This window comes from Xenopus laevis, chromosome 2S (genome assembly GCF_017654675.1).
Source record: "Xenopus laevis strain J_2021 chromosome 2S, Xenopus_laevis_v10.1, whole genome shotgun sequence".
Taxonomy (NCBI): domain Eukaryota; kingdom Metazoa; phylum Chordata; class Amphibia; order Anura; family Pipidae; genus Xenopus; species Xenopus laevis.
The window spans coordinates 121,108,986-121,132,690 of NC_054374.1; the positions used below are offsets into that span (position 1 = coordinate 121,108,986).

Below are 23,705 nucleotides of genomic sequence, written 5' to 3' on the forward strand. Positions count from 1 at the left end.
TACAGATGCAATTCAAATCAAGTTAAACCGGTAAAGTTGTAACATTCACCATGGGATTTAATTCAAATGATTTTTTTCCCCCAGAATACTAATTACTTTTGTCAGCATCCATCTAAGCAAAACCTTCACCTACCTCAGTTTCTGGTTGCGATATTGTCTTCCCCAATGTCCCAATGTCTCCAAATCTTGTGTACATGTGCGCTCACTGATCCCAACATCAGTTGCAGAAATGTATTCTACAAACATGTGCACATTTTGAAATATGTCTTCTGAACATGCATCCTATTTAAGTATGAGTAGCTTAGATACTGGCAGACATCTCCGGGTCGGGGGGTCTGAGTTGGGGAGGTTTATTTATCAAAACTCAATTAATCAAAAAAAAAAAAAAACGTCCATATTAAATGTGTACTTATTAATTAAAAAAACTCAAATATAAAAAAAGTCACTTACATTTTGCTTAAGACAACTACCACTGACTTATACATGAACTTGCTAGCTGTTAAGATGCTGAATTATTACATGCAAATTTTTGTGCTTAGTAAATCTCAAAAATGAAAAAAAGAAACTAATTAGAGTTTGTGAGTTTTGTAAGGTGCTGTATTGACATTGTCATTTTACAGTGAGGTAAACAGGATTACAGACTACCTATTGGTAATTTTCTTGTTTGGTGTATTGAAGATGTTTGACCTAATGCAAGTACCATGACAGCTCCCATTCAAATGTATAACCAAAAAATATATATTTGTAACATGCTGTTTTTTAGACAGACAGACAGACAGACAAAGGTAGTAACACTCCACTTATAAAAGCAAATATGTAAATTAAGTATAATTTAGATTGTAAGGTCTATTGGAGGTTGTTTATTAAAATCCAAATGCAAAATTTTTGTTGCACTATAAAATCCGAATTTTTAGTGGAAAAAAAAAACTGAATTTTTTTTCAAGATTTATTATACTCCGAGGTTGGATAAAGTCTGAATCCTCCATCTCAGGCCGAGGTTGTATACACAGTGAACCTTCAATTTTACATTCCCGGATTTTATGTTTTCCCTTATTTACATTGTTGTTTTCTGGTCCCATCTATATATTATGCATACTACATTTCCCTGGATTTTACACCATTTTTTATGGTCCCCTGAAAAATGTAAAATGGGGATTATACTGTAAGTGAATCGAAGAGGTCCCTATCCTATTTGGAAGTTTTTGTGGTCTGCTCTGGAAATAGCCCACAAATTCAACAAAATTTTGACATTTTGGGAAAAAGCCCTAAAAAAATTGAGTGATTTGGGGGGGGGAAATTAGAAAAAAAAATGTTTTTTTATTGACTATATCGAGTTTTCCCTGATCTGATTAATTTGTGCTTTTTTTTAATAATAAATAAGGTCAAATTGTGGATTCTAGTTTTCTCAAATTTGTTTTAAATAAAATAAATCAGTAAATTTCGGATTTTGATATATAACCCTCTATCTTCTGTACTGTTTTTGTATAAAATATATTTCTACTATACAGAAGAATATAGAATGATAACTATAACTTTTTTTCTTTGCATTTGTTCTACAGATAGTACGTGCAATGCATTGCATATTACTTTGCCTCCCTTTTCAACACAGATTTTATAGTGACACCGGCTGCTTCTATGCTAGCTGGCAGTCACCTCTGAATTAGGCAGGTAGCAGACTTGTCACGCATCCAGTCAGACAATGAATCATCAGCTGATAAAGAAATGGAAACAGCGAGTAACTCAACACGCACGCAGACAACGCTCGCCACCACTGAAGTCTGATTTATTCCAAGCCATCCTTCAGACATTAATAAAACACTGTTTGTGCACCTTCCGCGGGTTTTGCACCCAGGGAAGGGATGAAGTCGGAACATAATCAGTTTAAGTGAAAGCTACTACTTCTGTGACACCAAAGAGGTCAGCAGCAGTGCCATGCAATTTTAACACAATTCATTTTATCTCTAGAGAACAACTTTAAACATAACTTCTGAAAACTATAAAACAAAACAAGAAAATTAGTCCGGCTCTCCCCAAGCAAAACAGATCTAGCAAGATGCAGAACTACAAGAAAAGAAAAAACAGGTTGCTAACCTACCTTCTCTACTTTGCCTCCGTTAATGTCATTAGGGAGAAATTTCTTCCCACTGGTTCTCAGATCTGTCTAAAAAGAAAAGAAGAATACAGTAGAACTTTGCATAAACATATGAACAAGTCAAAGCACGTAAGAACTAAATGTCACGGTCCTTAAATTTGTCAAACAAATTTATTTAAAACTTTAGTTTAACCTCTTGTAAGCACAGCCTTCTTAACCTATTTTTATAACACTACCTTTATTGATTACTGTAAGTCCCCTGTTAAATAAATACAATTACTGTAAAGTGCTGCATTACTTGATGGTACAGGTAGGGAACCTGTTATTCAGAATGCTCGGGACATCAGGTTTTCCAAATAAAACAGATCTTTCCATAATTTAGATCTTCACAGCTTCAGTCTACCAGAAAATTATATAAACATTAAATAAACCAAACAGGCTGGTTTTGTTTCCATTCTTTTTGTTGTAATCAGGGCCGAACATTTGGATTAACCCAAAATCTCCCTGCAGTTAGTGGGCATATCAGGGAAAGATCCGCTCGTTTGGCAACTTCGCCAAACGAGCAGATCTTATCGTGTATGTCCACCTTGAAGCTTGTCATACAAGGAAAAATTGCCAAGTTTGTCTCTTCAGAACACGTCAACCACCTATTTGCCCATGTATGGGCTCTCCCTAACAATCTCATCTTGTTCAAAAATCAGGCATCTTGAAATTACCATTAGGGAAGAAAAACGAATTGGTGCATTAATGTGGTCCTTTCCAGAGGGGCATGTATTGGCCGCCATTATGACCTATTTTTTTGTCTGAGGGAAAAACTACCAGATCAGCCAGATTAGGTCCAGCACATGTATAGCCATATTAGGCATTGCTCATTTGGCATCCTTGTCAGACAAGCACGGTATAACAGAATTTTGTAGGCAAAAAATGCTTGATTGAGGAAGCACATTAAATAATTATCATTAATCTTCTAAAAATTATAAGAAAAAAGTAATAAAACCAATCTGTGAAAATTCCTAAATATCCAGAACTCTAGTGGCTTTTTAGAACATTATAGATATAGATCATCTTTTTAAAATAGCGACAGTTCCTCTTTAAATGAAAGCAATAACACAAAATGAAAATCTGAACATACATTGAGAGCTACAAGTAGCATCGTTCTGTTCTCTGTTGAATACTTGCATGCTTCCAACCCATCCTTTGAAAGGCACCTGAAAAAAAGCATAGTGACATTAATTAGAAGTCACAGTACAATCAAATATGTTTTATCCCTAATCAAATACAAAAGATATATCTTCCAGCATTGAAATACTCTTTGAAGGGGAAATTTGCCTTAAATTAAATATAACAAGGTTATCGGATCTTAAAAAACCTGAGACTCCAGATAGCTGGGGGCACACTGAATACACTTATTTCAAATAAAATCAGTTCAGCTCAGAATATGCATTTATTACAATAATTCCTGATTGTTTTTAAATAATCTACTGAAAGGGGCTAGTTAAAGGGGCTTACGTTGAACATACTTTTTGCCAACTGTTTTAATTAAGGAATATCTATGTTTTTTGCTATTTCTTGCACCCAACAGTCTGTATTATGTTTTGCTCTTTACAGGGGGACAGAAGGTGTTTATTAATACAGAGGGCTTCCAAGTAGCCAGCAGATTTGTTTTGTTGCTAAAAAAAATGTAAAATGGGACATACAGAAGCTTTCAGATTTTTTTGTCCTGTTTTCCTGTTTAATGCAATAAATAACATACCGTAAATACATATTTCTTAGATAAAACAGACAAAGACTACGTTCAACTAAAAAACAGACTTTGATTTCATCTTCAAATGATATGATAATTCTAAGGATTCATTTACTTTTGCCACATCCAGATATCATTTTGGATAATTTCTTTCAATAAATACATGACCAAATATAATATTTTTATTGCATTTGTTTACCTAGGTTTTCATCATACTTTTAGGCCTTATTTTAAAATCGCATGATTTAGGCCACATTCATATAAAAATATAGAACACTTTAAAGGGTTCATAAACTTTCACACACTGTATGTTAATTTAGTACACAACATTTTGGATTTCATATATCCTACAAAGTATACATGTAGGGCAATGAATTCCATGCCACTGGGACAGTATCACTGTAAGGTATCATTTCTTGCATATCTCTGTGTTTTTATAACTTGAGGAAGGCTGATCAAGTCCTGAAGCGTTTGATGCATGTCAATGTCTTCATGTACCTTCAATAAAATTGGGAGCACCCCATTTGCAAGCTTCAGGTATAGAATCCATCTGGTTGTTGTTATGTACCATACCTACAGTGCTATACCTACACCAAATGCCCTTTAGGTAGCTTTTCTCTAGATAGGGATAGCTAGTGGTAATTTTAGACTGCCTTTTTAGGCCTGATTACAAGGACATCCCTTAGGGATCATTTTAAAACTCTCACCCTCCCAAGCATTGCCTACTTAAAAGGCCAGTCTGTGCCATACGAGTACTATTTACTGTTCACATAAATTAGGTTGTGGAAAGTACATTCAGGTGACTAACAGAAAGCTAAAGACCAAAGCGTGTGCATTATTTTAAGTTAAAATAAAGCCTATTTATTTTGATGACAATATCCATTTAATTCAAAAACTGTATCAGACCAGGAAGACATGAGATACTGAGAGGATGATTGTTGCAGATTTTGTACACTGCATCACTGTGCCATGTTTCTAAACTATTACTAAAAAGCAGTATCAGTTTCAATATGGATGTATATTTTGAACATAAAAGGATATCTAATCTTGCTAGGAAAGGGGTTTGCAGCCTATAAAGTCACCGATTCCCATATGTTCACATGTATGCATTCCAAGCATGTTAGCATAATATCACTTAACCATGGACTAGTTTCTTGCAATTTCTAAACTTGCTGTTTGGACAAACTAAATTATGCATAATTGGCATTATGGCATTATGGTTTTAGATCTATTATCCAGTATTCTTGGGATTAGGTGTTTGCCAGTTTAAAGGGTTTTTGAGAAATTTGGAAAAGCATGCCTTAAAGGAGTACTAAAGCTTGATTAAATTAGTAGAGCATAAATGTTGCACATTACAGTATGTTCACCAACCCCTGACTGTTGCTCCCAGTGGCCTCAAAGCAGGTCCTTATTTTTGAATTACTGGCTTGAAGGCAATCTTTGGTTGCATAAAAGAAGGTTTACTGCCAAACAGAACCTACAATATGCTGCCAATTCACATAATTACAGTCCTTTTTTGGCCCCCCTTAGAATCTTTTTTCATGTTTGTGTTGCTCCTTAAAAAAGTGCTGAAAAAAGCATTCAGTGTGCCACTGGAATTTCTTCTACGTATCTACATGACCCACACGGCAGGAGTGGGTTCTCCGGTGTAGCACCTGGTACCACAAAGGGTACATGATCAGGGGTGGAAGCACTCTACCATATTGTTGTGTTGCTCCTTAAGACTTTTTACATTTGAATGTGGCTCACAGGTATAAAAGGTTGGGGACCCCTGTATTAGAGTAACGGCCTACAGCTTGCTCTTTGGGAAAGTTAAGGCGAATTGTCCACAGAATGTATTTATCAATGTATTCATTATGCATATTTGGAGTAGACATTGCAGGAAACAATTAATACTAATAGTTAATATTGGTTATCTAATTTTCACAAGTTATTCCATAAAGTTATGTTTGGATACAATTTCTAAGCAATGTCTATTGGGAGAACAGTCTGGGATAGCTTGCATAACCATTTGGGATTTCTGGTACTCTGGACTGCTATTTGCTTAAGAACATTCTGCCCCACACCAGATATGAAATCTATCACTACATTGCTGTTCCTTCCCTTAGCGTGCAACTATCCATAATGAAAACAGAGAGATCTGGCTGTCAGATAACATAAGCTCCCATGTCCCTGAATGCACCTGCGCTGTGCCTGAGAGAGACTACTAAAAAAACAACTGGAGCTTTCTAATCAGTTCCCCTGTGTCATCAGGGCCCACAAGTGAAAGGCAGAGCAGGAGAACAGCCCAAGGGAATGCTTGTTTACTAGAACGAACAGCAAAAACACAGATTGTCTTTGCTCCCTAATGAACAATCTAGACCTGTAACATGCCGAATGCAATTATTTCTCTGAACTATAAATACAGCAACAATAAAGTAACTTTAAAAAAAAAGCAAATGAGCTAATCTCTTTATCTAATTAACTGTACAGTTGCTAATGTTCCCGGGGACCTAATGTTACCATGAAGTGGGGATAGTATACATCTGATGCCTACATAGGGTTGCCACCTTTTCTGGGGCCGGAAAACAAGCAGAGGGGCAGGTGACATCGGAGGCAGGCCAGATGATGTCAGAGGCGTTAACGGGGGCAGTACCAATGAGGTTGCAGGCAATGATGTCAGGGGTGGGACTGATGACGTGGTGACCAGCGATTGGCTGATCTCCATGTTATTTTCAATGTCATGTCCAGATTTCCTAATTTGGAAATCGGGACAAAAAGGTTTCACCTAGACAGCCCTTTCAAATATGGGTGAAATCAGACAGGTGGCAACCATATGTCTACACACCACGGCTACTGTCATAAAGTTCATGATTCTCATAGTCAAAAAATTGTCCATAGATACTCTGGAAATAGTAATTGCTTGGATTAATGAAAAAGTAACTAGCAAACTTTATTGTACAAGAAGCGTAACATAGCATGCGAGATGCATTACCCATCAGTATGCTGTATAACATTGACAAATAGCAGCACTTGTCCGATGTGCCCGGACTTCTGTGTAAATGAACTTTATCAGGCCCTGCTTCAGGCCACTGCATACAGAGGAACGAGCAGCGTGATGTCCATGGATCTTCTCTCACCCTCGGTTGAGAAAGGGAAATATAGATCTGGGCAGCTGCTGTAAAGCCGAGCGCAAGGGTCATCAGACATCACCAAGCACAAAATGATGCCCATGTGAAACTGATGCTGCAGGGCTGACTATTGAATTCTGATTTGGAATGTGCTTGCTTCTGAAATCAAGGAAAATAATTGTGCACGCACTCCTGCAGCCAAGGTGGTTGGAGGTAAAAACTGAAGCTTTATTCCATCTTGTTAAAAGATAAACGTCCTAACGCGTTTAGTGTTAGGACGTTAGTGCCTATGATTACGTATCATTCGATATGAAACGTGTTAGGACGTTTATCTTTTAACAAGATGGAATAAAGCTTCAGTTTTTCCCTCCAACCGCCTTTGCTGCAGGAGTGCGTGCACAATTATTTTCCTTGATTCACATTGCCTAAACTACGGGTTCGGGGCACGGCACCCGGGCCATCCGGTTTATTCGGTGAGTGTAAGCTCTGCTGACTATTATACAATTCAGAAGTCTAATTGGTTGTACATAAAAGTGCCGGACCTGGGGTTTGTACACCCAGGTCAATCTTTCTACTCAGTGAGTTATTACCTGGTAGTTTCCGTCACTGTTAATGTTAAGCACAACTATAGTTTGGTGCTTTAGCTTTTTAGATGTAATTTAATTGAGCCAGATAGGAGCCATCCGTTTTCCCATTTCTTTCTTCTGAAATGCCATGAAATGGCATACTGAACGGATATTTCTATAGGTCTGGTACAATTATTACAGTTCTTTACAGTGTTCATCATTCATATAAGTACCTATCAAGCTTACAGTTTGTCTCACACAAGGGCACACTATTTGCAAGATTTTACTTTCTTACATAAGGAAACAGTCTATACCAACTGTGAACGGTGAGTAAATATCCTGTATATGTAGCAAATCCAAGACAGAGTTTACAAACCAGATATCTTGCACATAGCATGTATTCTGACAGTTTCAGAACGGTAAATGGTTTGCATTAGGAGAGAATATAAGTAAGTAGCGCTGCATACATGACAGATATAGTGTGCTCACACAAACATCTACTCATGTTCCTTGCGTATTGCCAGCAAATTACTAAAAACGAGCAACTGAGCAAGGAAGCTGGGGCAGGGTCGACCAGAAATAGAGGAAGGACTGGAAGAAATTCTAGAATTAATCTGAGACTAAGAGCACACTGGACCCTTTTGAACGGACTCCTATAATTCAGTACTTGAGAGAAAAATGTTCCAGTTTATGCAGGAACAGGCCTGGGCATAGGGGAGTACTGGATTACCCACTGTGTGCCCTATGCAATAGAAAAAGGGCCAACCTAGAATTAGGGGCCTGGTCCCAGTTGTGCATATACTGTAAGTCCCCTTGTAGATGCCATAGCATAGAGGAGACCCAGTTCCTAAAGGGCCCCTGCCAGGGTCTGAAGGGATTTGCCACACCAATAAGCCAACACTATTCACAGCATCGCTGTCAGTTAGAATAAATCAAAGATGGGAGCATTAGAAAATAAGAAAAATCATGTGCTATTCAGCTTGGATAAAGTAATGCTCTCAAGCTATCCAAGTATGGTGTTAATGGAGTTCCCATGGTCATTTCTTCAGTGTTCTTTCTGGCAAGTCTTGAGTTAAAGGAGAAGGAAAGGTTGAAACTAAGTAAGCCTTATCAGAAAGGTCCATCTATATTCACCAGTAAACCCTCAAAGTAATGCTGCTCTGAGTCCTCTGTCAAAAGAAACACTGCATTTCTTTCCTTCTATTGTGTACACATGAGCTTCTGTATCAGACTTCCTGCCTTCATCTTAAACCTCATTGCCCTGGGCAAGAGCATGCTCAGTTTGCTCCTCTTCCCCCCCCCGCTGTAATTTGAGCCCAGAGCAGAGAGAGACTCAGGCAGGAAGTGATGTCACACCATGTTAATACTGCAGCAGCTATCCTAAACAAACAGAGAGCTTCTAGAGCTTTTTACTCAGGTATGGTAAAACATTCTACAGAATAAATATAGCATTCTAGCTTGCACTATTGCAGCTAATCTATTGGCAATAAAATGCCTCTGTAGTTTCCTTCTCCTTTAATGTAATGCTCGTTGGCCATTTCTGCAGTGATCTTACGGTCATGAAATACAGGTACCACAATGTGTTGTGGAATGCGTTGGGCCAAAATATATCATGAAATGGTGGGGCCACTGTATCTTCTACTGCACTGTGAGCTTCTGATTCTGCCAATGCAAAGGTTATAGTTCTGTAAAATAGGCATGGTATTTGGGGATGTGGCCACAAAGTATTCATGGTCAAAAATATGTTTGCGGTGGTAGAGCATTATTTACTTGTTCTATTTCTTTTAAAGTGGAGGCCCCAAATGGACGACCTTGCCTAGGGCCCCAGTTAGTCTTAATCTGGCTCTGGCACAGGGTATAGAAATGAAAGCTCAAGTTTATACTAAACTGACTGGTACTGGAAAACTGATTTAATCCCTAAAAGCACAAACAGTTATGAATAGCTAGTCTAGAATAGTCTCTTGCTCCCTGTAAGATCTCCCTGCCTAGTTATGCAATATGGAGTTGATAATTTCCCAGGAACTAGACTGTATCCTCTCTAGTTGAGAAACAGTACCTTAGGATGTGTATAAACAATGCATGGCATTATTTTTAATTTAATGTGAGTGCTTATTATCTGCTTCATATTGCACTGCACTTCCCAGTGACAAATTTGGTTAAATGAAATAATAAAGTCTTCACGAAGAGCAAATTAATTCAGAATATCATTATGCCTGTGGAGCCAAAGTCAATTAACTTACAGAAATAAAAGTTTCACTTGCTTCACAGGTTTCTCACAATTTAACCAAGCCAATAAAAGTTTAATACATTATTTAAAAGGACCTGAAAGAATGAGCAGTTATTGCTAGATCCGATCAATCAGGCATACGCCACGTACATTCTATAAAGTCTATCCACAGATAAGCAGATTTGCAACAAATTTGTTCTCTTTAGCTATCTATGAACAACCCTGGTTCTCCATTTCATGAAATTAAGGGAAAACGATTTTCATTTTTCACGACTAAACTATTTAAAATCCAGGAAACCTGCATATCCAGCAATAAAGTTGAATTCATATGAATGATTTATGAAATTAACCGTATCTGGCGAGATTATGATTTGTAGTCATTCTTGGACACAGAAATCACTGGGATAGCCTCGGGAAATAAAAGCAATTATTTCAATACGATGCCCAACATTAGCATCATTACATATTTAATCAACAATGAGATGGCCATAACAGACATAAGGGGTGATTTACAACCGTATGTGCAGTTTGATTCTTTGCACTTCCGTATTGTTGCACTACTAATTCTGAAACTGCTGCTCCTAGTGATGTAAGGGAACCCTGGTGCTACCTCCACTTGCTGAGCAGGCGATAGCTCCCTTTGCACCCAACGTCAATAGGCGTAGCACACTTAAAGAATCCGGTGCAGACTGAAATACAGAAATGAGGCCAGAGGGACTTCCACGCAATGTTGTCTGATTTGTGACTAATTTTGGCAATCACGTGGACGACGGTGCTATGATCCTATTATAAATGAGATCTTCCAAATGAACACATCATTTCCAAATGTTGAGTAAACAAGTTATATAAGTGGAATGAGATGAATAAAGCACACCATTGGTTGTTGATCTGTCTACAAGAAACTATAAGCCAACGCCATCAACAGCTTCAAAACAGCACAATATCTGCTGATAAATTACATTTCAGAATTTACACATCTACCTGTGATAATATAACATCTTGTGTTGTATTTCATATTTGACATAACATTAACTCTAAGCTGCAATGAGAAATCGAGTAAATAACGGTGTATGTTTATGTAGAAAGTAAACTAATGAATGATGTGATGAAACCAGACTTGGGAGGCAGAAGTTACAAATGAATGTAAAGACAGTGTGATCGGTCACTTGTCAGCATGGTGCATTGGCAGATAAAGTTGCCAAACCTGTCCGATCAACTGACTGTCCAAAAGACATAACATTATTACACCCTATAGAAATAGCAAAAATTCTTCTTTTCATACTATTGTATTAGTGTGTGTATGGCCAGCTTTAGGTGTCTAAATCCCATGTGAGTAGTGATATTGATGGGAAATTGTAAGGGCAGAGACACATGTGGAGATTAGTCGCCCATCGACAAATCACCTCTTCTTCGGGCGACTAATCTCCCCGCAATGCCTTCCCACTTGCTAGAATCTAAATCACTGGTGGGATGGCACTCGGAACGATTCGTTTTCCGAAGTCTTCCAAAGTTTCCTCGTGAGGCAACTTCAGATGACTTCGGAAAATGAAGCGATCCGAATTCCATACCGTCGGCTATTCCGATTCTAGCTGGCGAGAAGGCAGTTCGGGGAGATTAGTCGCACGAAGAAGGGGCGATTTGTCCCCAAATCTCCACGTGTGTCTCTGCCCTTAGTCGATTCAACAAAATACAGATATACACTAGTTAACTTTTAGTTTGCATATTGTAATGCTGAACATCTTTTAATGGTGCACATAAGTTAGAATAAGTAACTGAAAAATACATACTTAATGTCTATAATGTAACATGTGTTGTTTAATGACAGTAAAGGCCTGTGCAAGGCTCCATGTAAGCATCAGAAAGCCATTAGTAAACAGTTCCTGGCCATTAGTAAACTGGCTGCCCAATAAGCAGAAATACCCCCTGGGTTAAGGCAAAGAATCTCAATTTGTAGTAATGCTTCCAATAAAACATCCTAGAAAAGCATTATGCACTGCTGTAATTTTGGATTTAGCCACTGGATGGCACTATAGGATTATCAGATATAATCTTTAGAAAACAAAGGACTCAAGCTAGACGAATCCTTCTTTCATTTAATGCTATATCTTTCTCAGGTACAAGTCATTCTAGTAACAATATTATATCGTCAGACAATTATTGGCAGTATATACACTGAAAATTCTTTAATAAAGAATGATCTTTTTCACAAGACCTTCGGCTATTTTTCCCATAAATTCACACATAAGTTTGTATTACAGCACTCCAAGTTAATGCACCGTAATTAGAAATGATTTGCGTGTATGTAAATATAGAAATATCCATCACAAACTGGTTGATGATCAGATTTAAGACTGCTCAGAGTTATCTGAGAAGCCAATGGATTTTTTCTAGCTTAGCTATCCTCAAAGGAAGAATTGGTAAACAAAAATAATGATTTGTCTATACAGAACATTAGAGAATTAGCATTTTTGAAATTGGATCTTTCTGAACAACAGATTTCCGGATAAATGTATCCTACTTGTGGGATGAAAAATATGGCTTTTTTTTTTTTTAAATGCTTAACTATTAGTGTGCAAGGAAAGTGCTTGTGTGTTCAGCACTGTGTACTCTGCTCGAGCATAAACATGTCTGCTTGCCTGTGCTGAGGAAAGTGAAATAAAGCATTTTCTGGGCTTTGTTATATGGAAGGGAGAAGAGGCAGAACGACCTTTGTAAATGAAAAGCTAGCTTTCCAATACAGAGTAGGTTTTCAGCTGAAGTTCAGGAGACCATCACACTCTGCATCCCAAGATTCTGTTTCCCCTAGAAATGAATTTTGCTCACAAAAAGTGAAAAATAAATGTGTCTATTTGTGGCCCTCTAGGTGCAGTGAAGCTACGGTATAGAAAATCACCTGACACAATTCAGAAGCCTCGGGCTGGGATTCATCAATAGCTGGTTGGATATTAAAGCTACAAAATCCATTCAGTTCAACACAAATCCACCAGATGTCAACCTGGTTACACAGTTAATATCCCAACCTATCTGCAACACAGGGAATATGATGTTATAGAAGTCAAATCTCCAGAGTTTCCAAAAACTTGGCGTCTAAGTTTTAATGAGAAGGCCTGTGCTTTGTGGTTTAAAATTTAACTCAAGGTTCACCTATGTAATATTATTGAAGTTCAGAGACAGTTTCGAGCATTAACTACAAAATCCACGTTAACAAAAGAAAGGCCTATATGACAGGGCAATTTGGCCTTCTCAGAAGGGAGTAACAGTATGCAGGTGAACATATAAGAATGGGAAATGTATCATACCATAAATGGAATTGCAAGAAACACTCATGTATGGGACTGGAGATAATTAAAGCCCCATAGCATCTCCATGGAATTTTGGTCTGGGCTTTAGCTTGGCCATTCCAGAACCTTCCATTTCTTTTTTTACCAGCCATTTATTGGTGAATTTAATTAAATATATACCCTGGTATAGCAAAGCAGCCCCAAATTGTTCTGACAACTGTATTTGATTGGTCTGCCCAGAGAAAATTGTTCAAGAAGTACTAGTCTTTGCCTAGGTGTCCACCGCCCTGAAGTTTTTTGTGAGCAGCAAAGGTTTTCTCATGGCAAAGATTGAATTTATGCAGCATTTTTCTAATAACATGTTCTGTGATGAAATTCTGGGGATCTTATTGTCTTCTTTCAGCATTTTGCGTAATAATCTTTGACTGAAGTTGCTGGGATGGCCTGGCCTGGGAAAGTTGGCAGTTCTTTGAAATCTTCTCCACTTGTAGATGATCTCAAGAACAGTGGAATGGCTGATGCCTATTTGGCAATCTTTTTAAATTCCTAAGTGTCAGTGATTTAAATAAGTAATATATGTGGAAACTGGTTTTGCCAGGAAAATGGTTTTGCCAGGAGACTGTGGAGACTTCTATCCCCTTCTGTATTTGGACTGTCCATGCCCACGATCCCTCATACAATTTAAACCTATTAAACTGCAACACGGAAGACACCCAAAACTACCCCATTATTGAGGTCCCTAGAAATGTGGTTTGGAAGGGGGTGGTAGGGCTATGGAGGAGATTAAGCTTTATAGGAGAACTAAACCCTTCATACCAAAAGCCCCCCTAAACTTCTAGGCATTGTCGCCCTCCACTCTCCTTTCCCAGCAATGTGCTTTAGTGTAAAAAAAAAAACCATTTAAAAAATTCTGACCCTTAAAAGCAGAGAAGTGCAGCGGAGCTCACCGGCATCATCTTCCGGATCTTTGTAAAGTCTTCGGGTCTCAACGCAGATTTGCGCCTGCGCAATTGAAGCTGATTTCTGGCTTGGCCCAACTGAGCATGTTCCAGCAGGCTTCATGTCGACAAAGAGACCTAAAACTATACGTAGAGCCTGAACATAGCGACCGGGAGCTCTGCTGCGCATTTAAGGGTCAGGATTTTTTTACAATAAAGCATATTGCGGGGAGGGAGAGGGGAGGGGCAATGCCTGGAAGTTTAGGGGGGCTTTTGGTTGGGAGGGTTTAGTTTTCTTTAATAATACAATATACCACTGTACCAATTTCTAAGTTTCAAACCTCATCCAACAACAGAAAGCCACCCTTAGACCAATGGCACGCATAAAAAAGGTCTATATATTCCAAATGCCCCATCTTGTGTGAACACTGAAAGGCATGGAATACTTTTGAATGCTACAAAATCTTTTAACAAAGGTGCAGCATGCACTTTCACTATGATTTTATCTAACACTCTGGTTCGGTTTCTGGGAAATTGCTAATACATCACATTTACGCTGTCATGTCCATTGCCCTTTATAATTAATTTCAGATACATAATCTAATTTAGAGAGAAGCAATTTTAAAACTATCTACAAAAGCTTGGGTTTTTCAGAAAAGGACAGATGGGTTAAAAATATGTCTAAAAGGTTTCTGTTTAACTACGGCCCTCTGAGATAAAATGTCAACATTTAAACTTAATAACGTACACATTGGAACGCTGAACTCAATAAGACGACATGACATATAGCAGAAAAATAAAGTGACCTTACAAAAACAACTTGATACAGTCACAAGCAAGAGAGCATGGACTACAGCTTCCATTTACATCAGCCAGAACACATTTATAACATTCAGATAAAATGCTCTAACCAAAATGAAAATCACATCATTATGCTTGTATGCCACAATTCTTTTATTAGAGACAGTTAGCCTGCGAGGGTTCATCCCTATTGGCACTGGTGTCTCATTTCTATTTTCCCCCTCCCCATACTTAGACATGCAAAACAAAGCTACCTAATCCATAAAAAAGCCTGTTTTGCTTTTAGCAAGCTTAACAACTGACATGTCCATTGTATTTATTGTAAAATACTGAAGGTTTTGGTATTTGATTTGACTAATACACATTACAAGCTAAGAATGCCAATGTCATTCTGCAGAAATTGCTGGGTGCTGCACTATTGAATGAAAAATATTTATTTTGTTTAGCTTAACGCGGATGAGCAGCCGCACATAAATCCTGCAGCTATGTGTATTTGAATACTCTGCAGAAGCATACATTTCTTAATACAAATGTATTTTTATTGTCAGATCATGCTTCAGCATGTGCTCAGGACAGTAATGTGTTTTAGACAGATAACTGTGAGGAGCCATTTTAGAATGTTAAACATTCAATGTGCATAGCTTGTTCGCTTTGCTCAAAACAGAAAAAACTATTTCATTTATATGTCATGTATTTGAACCCCCCTTTTCTTTACCAAACCAGGGACAAATCTGCAACAGTTAAAGGGGATGTAGGGTCAAAAATATTAATCCCCCTTTGCCTTTGGGGAATGAATATAAGCATATTTCAAATAGCAATGCATTTTTTTTTTTTTATGAGCCTGATTTGAGTCGTCATTCGATTACCTGGAAGCGCATTCAATTCACCCACTTATCCAAATTATTTTGTTTTAACTTTTTATTTTTTTTGTAAATTCTTTCTTTATTGCAATTTTAAAACAAAAAGGGGAAAGTAGGGAAGGGTACAGAAAGCAAGAGGGGAGGGAGAGGGGGAAGTTGAGTACATCAATATTGGCATGTAGATAATACAACAGTGATGCAAATAAAGAATACAGACATGTACAACAACCTTATGACAGGTAAAGGGAAGGGAAGTAATGAGTCACTTATGAAACACCTTAAAGGAAATTGAAGGAATTATTTAAGAGAGTAATCCAGAAAATTCACAGCTATGGCACAACTTGCATATTGACAAAAGAATCCCAGTTTGCCCAGACCTTCCTAAATGAGCTAAAGGAACCCTGACGCATTGCTCTAATTTCCTCAAATTTTCTAATCTCTTCCATAGAAGATTTCCACTCGGCCCAGGACGGAGATTGAGTGTTTTTCCATTTCCTAGGGATAAGCGCCTTTGCCGCTTGGATCATAAACAAAGTTAGACAGTTGCGGATCACCTGGTGAGTTGACGTATCATAGTGGAGAGTTATTAGGGGGGCTAGTTTTATGTTTCCCTGTAAGGGTGTAATTTGTTGAATGCTATCCAAAATTGCCTTCCAAAAACTTTTAATCTTGCAACATTCAAACCATATATGCATAGTAGTTCCTGACTGCCTGTTACATCGCCAACACTTATCGGATACACTTGGAAACATTCTGTGAAGTTTCGTAGGTGTGTAGTACCATCGCGTAATAAGTTTATAGTTGGTTTCCTGCGTTTTGGTAGCTACAGAGCTTTTATGTAAAGATTTGTAAATTTGGGACCACGTTTCCTCCGTGATCTCTAGATCCAACTCCTCACCCCACCTTTTCTCAATAGCATCACCCGAATCTAACACATTTAAAATACAACCTTTGTAAAACCTCGAGATTGGTTTCTGAATCTTTTCAGGTCTTTGCATCAGTTTCTCCCACCAAGTCAGCTGATTGTCACAAGAGTCTGTCTCAATTGAGGCTATATAATGGCGCAATTGTTGATAGCACCAGAAATCTCTAGGATGTATCTGTCTAGATTCTTGTATGGAGCGTAAATCGAGGATAGTGGAACCTCTCATAAAGTCCGCTAAAACCGTTGGTCTAACATCTGTATAGGCCCAATGGGCAAACGTCTGTCTATCTATGCTAGGGGGGAAATCCAAGTTACCTGAAAGCGGCGTAACAGAAGGGCTACAGGTGGACAGATTCCATATAGTCAAGTTTTCCTTCCACACTTTCAATGAAGCCCCTATTAATGGGTGTCTCGTCAATTGTTTAGGAATGTTTTGTGTTGCAGCCCAGATCGTATTACACAGGGGAACCACTGAGAAACACTGTTCCGTATTCACCCAAAACTTTTTCTGACTGTCTTTCAGGCTCCATTGGAGGATTCGATTCAAATGGGTCGCTATATAATAAAGGTAAGTGTCTGGTACTGCTAGGCCGCCCTGTTGTTTTGTCAAAATCAATTTACTATACTTCAATCTCGGTTTCTTTCCGTTCCAGATGAACCTGTTGATAATTGTTTTTATCTTACAGAAAAAGCTCTTGGGTAAATAGATGGGAAGCATTTGTAAGTGGTACAAAATTTTTGAGGAAATCATCATTTTGATTATTTGAATCCTACCGAACCAGGATATCTGCATCTTGGCCCAAGTCAGAATTGTCTTTTCAAGGTCTTCCAAAAGGGGTATATAGTTGTATTTGTAAACTTGCGTCAAATCATGTGGTATGTTTACCCCTAGGTAGCTAATCATATTCTCAGACCATTTAAAGGGGAAATTCTTTTTCAACTGTCTCTGGACATCTAAAGATAGGCCAATGCTCATGGCTTGCGACTTGCTGGCATTAATCTTAAAGTTGGAAGCAATACAAAACTTGTTAAAAAGATTCATAAGGTTAGGTAGGGTAACATGGGGATTCGTTAGTATAAACAGAAGGTCATCCGCAAAGGCGACTGATTTATGTTCCCGCCGATTAAGTGTCAGCCCAGATATGTCTATATTTAACCTAATGTGCGACAGGAGGACCTCCATTACAAGGATAAATAAAATCGGGGACAAGGGGCACCCTTGTCTGGTACCATTATCAATATGCACGGTCGGAGATAAAAGACCATTAACTCGTATGCGAGCTGTCGGAGTTTGATAAAGCGCCATGATCTTGTTGATCAATAAGTCTCCCAACCCAAAGCCGGATAAAGTCAAGCGGAGGAAATCCCAGGATACCCTGTCAAAAGCTTTTTCAGCATCTGTAGTCAAAAGCATACATGGGACAGGAGCAGTTTTAGCATAATGTAGGAGAGATATAATTCTTGCGGTATTGTCTTTCCCTTCTCTGGAGGGTACGAACCCAGATTGGTCCACATGGATCAATTGGGTCAGTATCTTCTTCAGCCTATTAGCAATCATCTTGGCATATATTTTAAGATCGATATTAATTAAAGAGATTGGACGGTAGCTAGAACAAAGGCTACGGTCTTTCCCTGCCTTGGGGATGATTGTTATATGTGCTTCTTTAGCTTGTTGGGGAAAAGGATGTTCAATGTTGATATAATTATAATATTTTAATAAATGGTCCGATATCTCCTCCTTGAATAGTTTGTAGTAGTTAGAGCTGTACCCATCCGGGCCTGGGCTCTTATTATTGGGAAGGTCTTCTATTGTTTTATGGAGTTCTGATATGGTAAAGGGGGTTTCTAACTGATGGGATTGTGTTATATCCAATTTGGGTAATTTCGCCTGAGCTATAAATTGAGTGATAAACTGTATATCTTGTGGAGTATTGCTCGAATCTTTAATCTTATAAAGATGCTGATAGAACTCCTGAAAACATTGAGCTATCTGTTTCGTACCTTGTTGTAAATTTTGTTGTCTATCTTTGATCCCTGCAATGTAGGTTTTGTTTTGCTGACATTTTATCCTGTTTACAAAGAATTTGTTGCATTTATTATTAAATTCGTAAAACCGCTGCCTAGTGCCTAAGTAAGCTTTATATGTTTTGATATCCAACAATGTTTTCAATTCAGCTCTTTTAGCATCTAATAATGTTTGTACTTGGACTGCCAACGATTGTTTGTGAGATTGTTCCAATTTACCTATTTCCGCCATTAATCGGTCCCTCTCCTTATTTCTGTCTTTTTTTAGTTTGGAACAGAGCGCAATGAGATGGCCTCTTAAGACACATTTCTGTGTCTCCCATAGGATACCTGGGTTAACATGAGGTGAGTCATTCTCTAGAAACGTCTGTGATATATGTTTTTTGATCGCATCCACATTATCTTTGTTTAAAAGAATATGATCATTCAGCTTCCAAAGAAATTCAGTTTTTAAGGTACTGGGGATCTCGAATTCTATCATGATAGGGGCATGGTCAGATATGGTAATTGGTTCAATACTAGAAAATTTCAATAAATGTAACCAACGTTGGGACATAAAGATGTAATCCAGCCTAGCATAGCTGTTATATGCTTTTGCGTAATGGGAGTAATCCTTAACTTTAGGATTAAGGCTTCTCCACGTATCTATGACACCTAGATCCTGTAACACTAACTTGAACTTTTTCAAAATCTTGAATGAGATGTGGGGTTTGCCTGAAGACGAGTCTTGTAAAGGGTTCAAAGGAACATTCATATCCCCACCCATGATCAATAGGCCCTCCGAGAATGTGGATAACTTCCCTGCAAGTTCTATTAATGAAGTCAGCTGGCCTTGATTAGGGAGGTAAACATTGGCGAGGGTAATGATATTGTTAGCTAAAATACCTTTAAGTATCAAATACCTACCCTGTTCATCTTTCAGCGTGTCTATAACTTTAAAAGGAACATCCTTGTGAATTAAGGTCATAACCCCTAGAGATTTTTTGTCCGGATTATTGTTAGTAAAAATTTGAGAAAAATGTTTAGAATTTATAATAGGTTGTTTTCCCACCTGAAAATGGGTTTCTTGCAGAAACACTATTTTTGCCTTCAGCCTACCACATTCTCGAAGGACCTGTGCCCTTTTCACCGGCTCGTTTATCCCATTGACATTGAAGGATACCAATGTACATTTTGCGTTAGTCATATCTACTGTTTAACATCAGGTGCAAAAACCAAAGACCATACTGTATGTCCACGTTGTACCTACTACGTGATTCCCTCCTTAAATAATAACGGTGTGACTCAGAAAAAAATTCAAAAAAGCAAACAGATAAAAGCATAACTAGACATATGTAAAACAACATTTGTCAAATTGTTTTAACTTTTTAATTACAATCAATCACCTCCCCTAGAATGGCCACACAAACTAACACTCTTTTGGGGATGACACACTAGGCTGCAATGCACTCAACATACCTTTCAATCAAATTCAAATCTTAACAAGTGAAACATTAGAATCTTGTAACCATTCTAAAATGCCAGTGAAGCATGATTTCTGTGGGTAAAAAAAAGCTAGTTCCAAGAGGGTTTGAGGGGCACACACCTGGTTGATTTTCTCAGTTGCTTGGGTGCACCTCCCGCAGTGTCCTTCCACACTAAACCACAGGAATCGGAGAAGAGATGGGCAGCACTCCAGGATAAAGTAAAAATTGCCTTTATTTACACACAGCAGGGCAGCATAGCAACGTTTCGAGCCTCGCACGGCTCTTTGTCAAAGCTTGACAAAGAGCCGTGCGAGACTCAAAACGTTGCTATGCTGCCCTGCTGTGTGTAAATAAAGGCAATTTTTACTTTATCCTGGAGTGCTGCCCATCTCTTCTCCGGTAAAAAAAAGCTATCCACATGCCATCACCCTTAGGGCTATGGCACACTAGGAGATTAATCACCTAATTCCCTAGTGTGCTATTAGCCTTACAGTTCCTACAGTAGTGCTGTATGTTTCCACTCCTCACTAGGTCTAGAATAGCTAGATTACAGGTCAAAACAATATTCTACAAAAGGGCTCTCCAACCATTTTTTTTTACCCCTAAGCCACATTCAAATGTAAAAAAGAGAGAAGGACATAAGCATGCAAAAAGTTCCCAGGGTGCAAATATGGGCTGTAATTGGCTATTGGTAGCCCTATTTGAACTGGCAGACTATAACCGGAGATCCAGAGTCTTCCACACCTCCCCAGCCCAATAAACAGTGGGAATCATCATTTAGGAGGAAATGTAACCATCTCACTCAGACTGCATTTTAATCAAATAATTCCCATTTTTAAAATGATTTCCTTTTTCTCTGTAATAATAAAGGCACTGCTTCCACGCCTCTCCCTTTTATGCTGGCTGAGCTATTCAACTCACCCCTCACCTTGCATCATAAAGTGATGGATTCTGGAACTTGAATCTCTCTGCTTTCTATGGTGAGCAGTGCAGAGGTTCTAACCCTATCACACCCATCGACAGTAGAGAGAGACGGCTTTAAAACCTGCAGATTGCAGTAAATATGGTTATAATATATTGAAAGGAAAACAACAGTACATTTAACCCGTAACTGGCTTTTAAATAACAGACTTGAAAACACAACAGTATGGCTGCATGGGAAAGTGTGATAACTCTATTTGGTGTTAAATGGCTGTAATACATTAAAGTGGCATTTTTTGCAACTGAAAGAATCTACAGAGGATTACTTAATGAAATGTAAATCAATACATTTCTAATGATACCAAACACTGTTGCTATTCTGTCTAGCACTGCAGATTTCTTAGATTTAATTGTAGTACAGGTATGGGACCTGTTATCCAGAATGCTCGGGACCTGGGGATTTCCGGATAACGGATCTTTCCATAATTTGGGTCTTCATGCCTTAAGTCTACTAGAAATTCATTTAAACATTGAATAAACCCAATAGGCTGGTTTGGCTTCCAATAAGGATGAATTACATCTTAGTTGGGATCAAGTACAAGCTACTGTTTTATCATTACAGAGAAAAAGGAAATCATTTTTAAAATTTAAATTATTTGGATAAAATGGAGTCTATGGGAGACAGCCATTCCTTAATTCGGAACTTTCTGGATATCGGGTTTCTGGATAAGGGATCCTATACCTGTACTGGATGAGAAATAAAAACGCTGGTAAAGATGAAATCAAAGGTCATGGGTTTGACATGCCTGAAAACTGATAAATTGGATAAGGTAACGCACCAAAATATGGCACCATGTGGAGAACATTTCAAAGCAATACTTGCTTCTGTTTACAGAATCCTAAGCAGTCTCAGGGCTATATGGCTGTGGAAAAGTTTCCCTTACCACTTATTTTCCCAATCAGTGATATGTTTGAGCCGTATACTCTATATGATCCCATTGAGACAAGTATACGTTAAAAATGAAACATTCATTAAAACAAAGACTATGCTGCATATCTCTGCACAATATTATTTATTATCCCTGGGAATAGCAAAATCCATCTTACCCTATTTAGTATAGACAGATGTACTGCTAGCTAACATCTGCATTATGGGAACTGCAGTGAAATTAAGGTCTCATCAATGGTATGATTTCGCTTAAATTCTCAGTTTAAATGCCAGAGGCAGGCTCAGTTGTCACATATACATATGATAACAATTTTGGGTCACAAAACCTAATAATAACATTATGATAAATTTGTTTCAGGCTTACTTTATAGAAGTTGAAACTTTAATAGCCCTCCTTAAAAATGCTTGACCCCATATGAATTGTTTTGATTTGTGCCTTTAATACCCTTCCTTTTGGTCTATATTTCTGCACCAGATTGTACATTTTAGAAAGTTTTTTCAAATAATATATCAAACAAAACACATTCATCATATCCACACATTATCTGTGTAACTCTTCTCAACCTAACTGTAATCCCCTCATGTCTTTTCTTGATGATTGCTTTGAAATTTGTATCCTGTATGTATAAAAAATTGCATACAGGGTATGCCATTGTTGAATTTACTACAGCTGAAGCACATTATATACACATATATATATATATATATATATATATATATATATATATATATATATATATATATATATATATATATCATGGTAACCATAGCAGCCACAAAGGAATGCACTTTGATTGAATTTTAAAAGACAATTATGCACCATCAGTATTTAAAAGGGTTGTTCACCTTCCAACACTTTTTTTCAGTTCAGTTGGTTTCTGATAGTTCACCAAAAATTAAGACTTTTCCCATGTACTTTCTGTTTTCTATGAGTGACTGTTTAGTGTAACGTTTAATTTTAAACCTTCTAAGGGTAAGGGCACACGCAAAGATTTGGGGAGATTTAGTCACCCGAAGAAAAGGTGATTTGTCGCTGGGCTACTAAATCTCCACTGAATCTTAGCGTGTGCCTTTACCCTAAAGCAGCTCTGGGATGGGGTCGCGACCCTGTGAACTGTTATAAATTGATACATTTAGTGGATACATTTTTTTTATCTGTGTCCCTGCTGTGCAGAATCTCTGGGTTTCATTAAACGCAAGTTAGAACTGATACAATAGTTGCCAACACACCAGAGATGCTGCTGAGAAATGTATCAACTAAATGTTGCAAAATTGTAATAGTTTAGAGCAGTGATCCCCAACCAGTAGCTCGTGAGCAACATGTTGCTCTCCAACCCCTTGGATGTTGCTCACAGGTTCCTCAAAGCAGGTTGCTTGTTTTTAAAATCCAAGCTTCAAAGCAAGTTTTAATTGCATAAAACTTAGTATAGTGCCTAAGTACAGCCTCTTGTAGGCTGCCAGTCCACATAGGGGCTACCAAATAGCCAATCATAGCCCTTAATTTGGCACCCCAAGGGCCTTTTTATGCTTATGTTGCTCCCCAACTCTTTTTACATTTGAATGTGGCTCACAGGTTAAAAAGGTTGGGGACCCCTGGTTTAGAGTCTGCATTGAGACTGAGCTGCCAGACTGAAACACTAAAGACAGGAACATTAAACTTCGATTTTGGAAAAAAGGTAAATGATAAAACACAGAAAGCTATTGAAAAAATACATAAATAAAGGGAGGTGCAAAAGGAATGAGGAAGGGCCATGCGGTCCCGAAACGTTTGATCACTGTGAAGTGTCATGAGCACCATGG

General features: G+C 38.1%; 1 protein-coding gene across 1 annotated transcript in view; it reads right to left on the reverse strand.

The window, feature by feature from the left end:
• tdrd3.S (tudor domain containing 3 S homeolog) overlaps positions 1-23,705 on the reverse strand; it is a 94,644-nt gene that overhangs the window by 54,323 nt on the left and 16,616 nt on the right. The window contains exons 2-3 of the mRNA XM_018249917.2: positions 3,225-3,300; positions 2,096-2,161 (exon numbers count right to left, since the gene is read on the reverse strand). Coding sequence (XP_018105406.1) covers positions 2,096-2,161; positions 3,225-3,300 — 142 coding nt within the window. The remainder of the gene's footprint in view (positions 1-2,095; positions 2,162-3,224; positions 3,301-23,705) is intronic.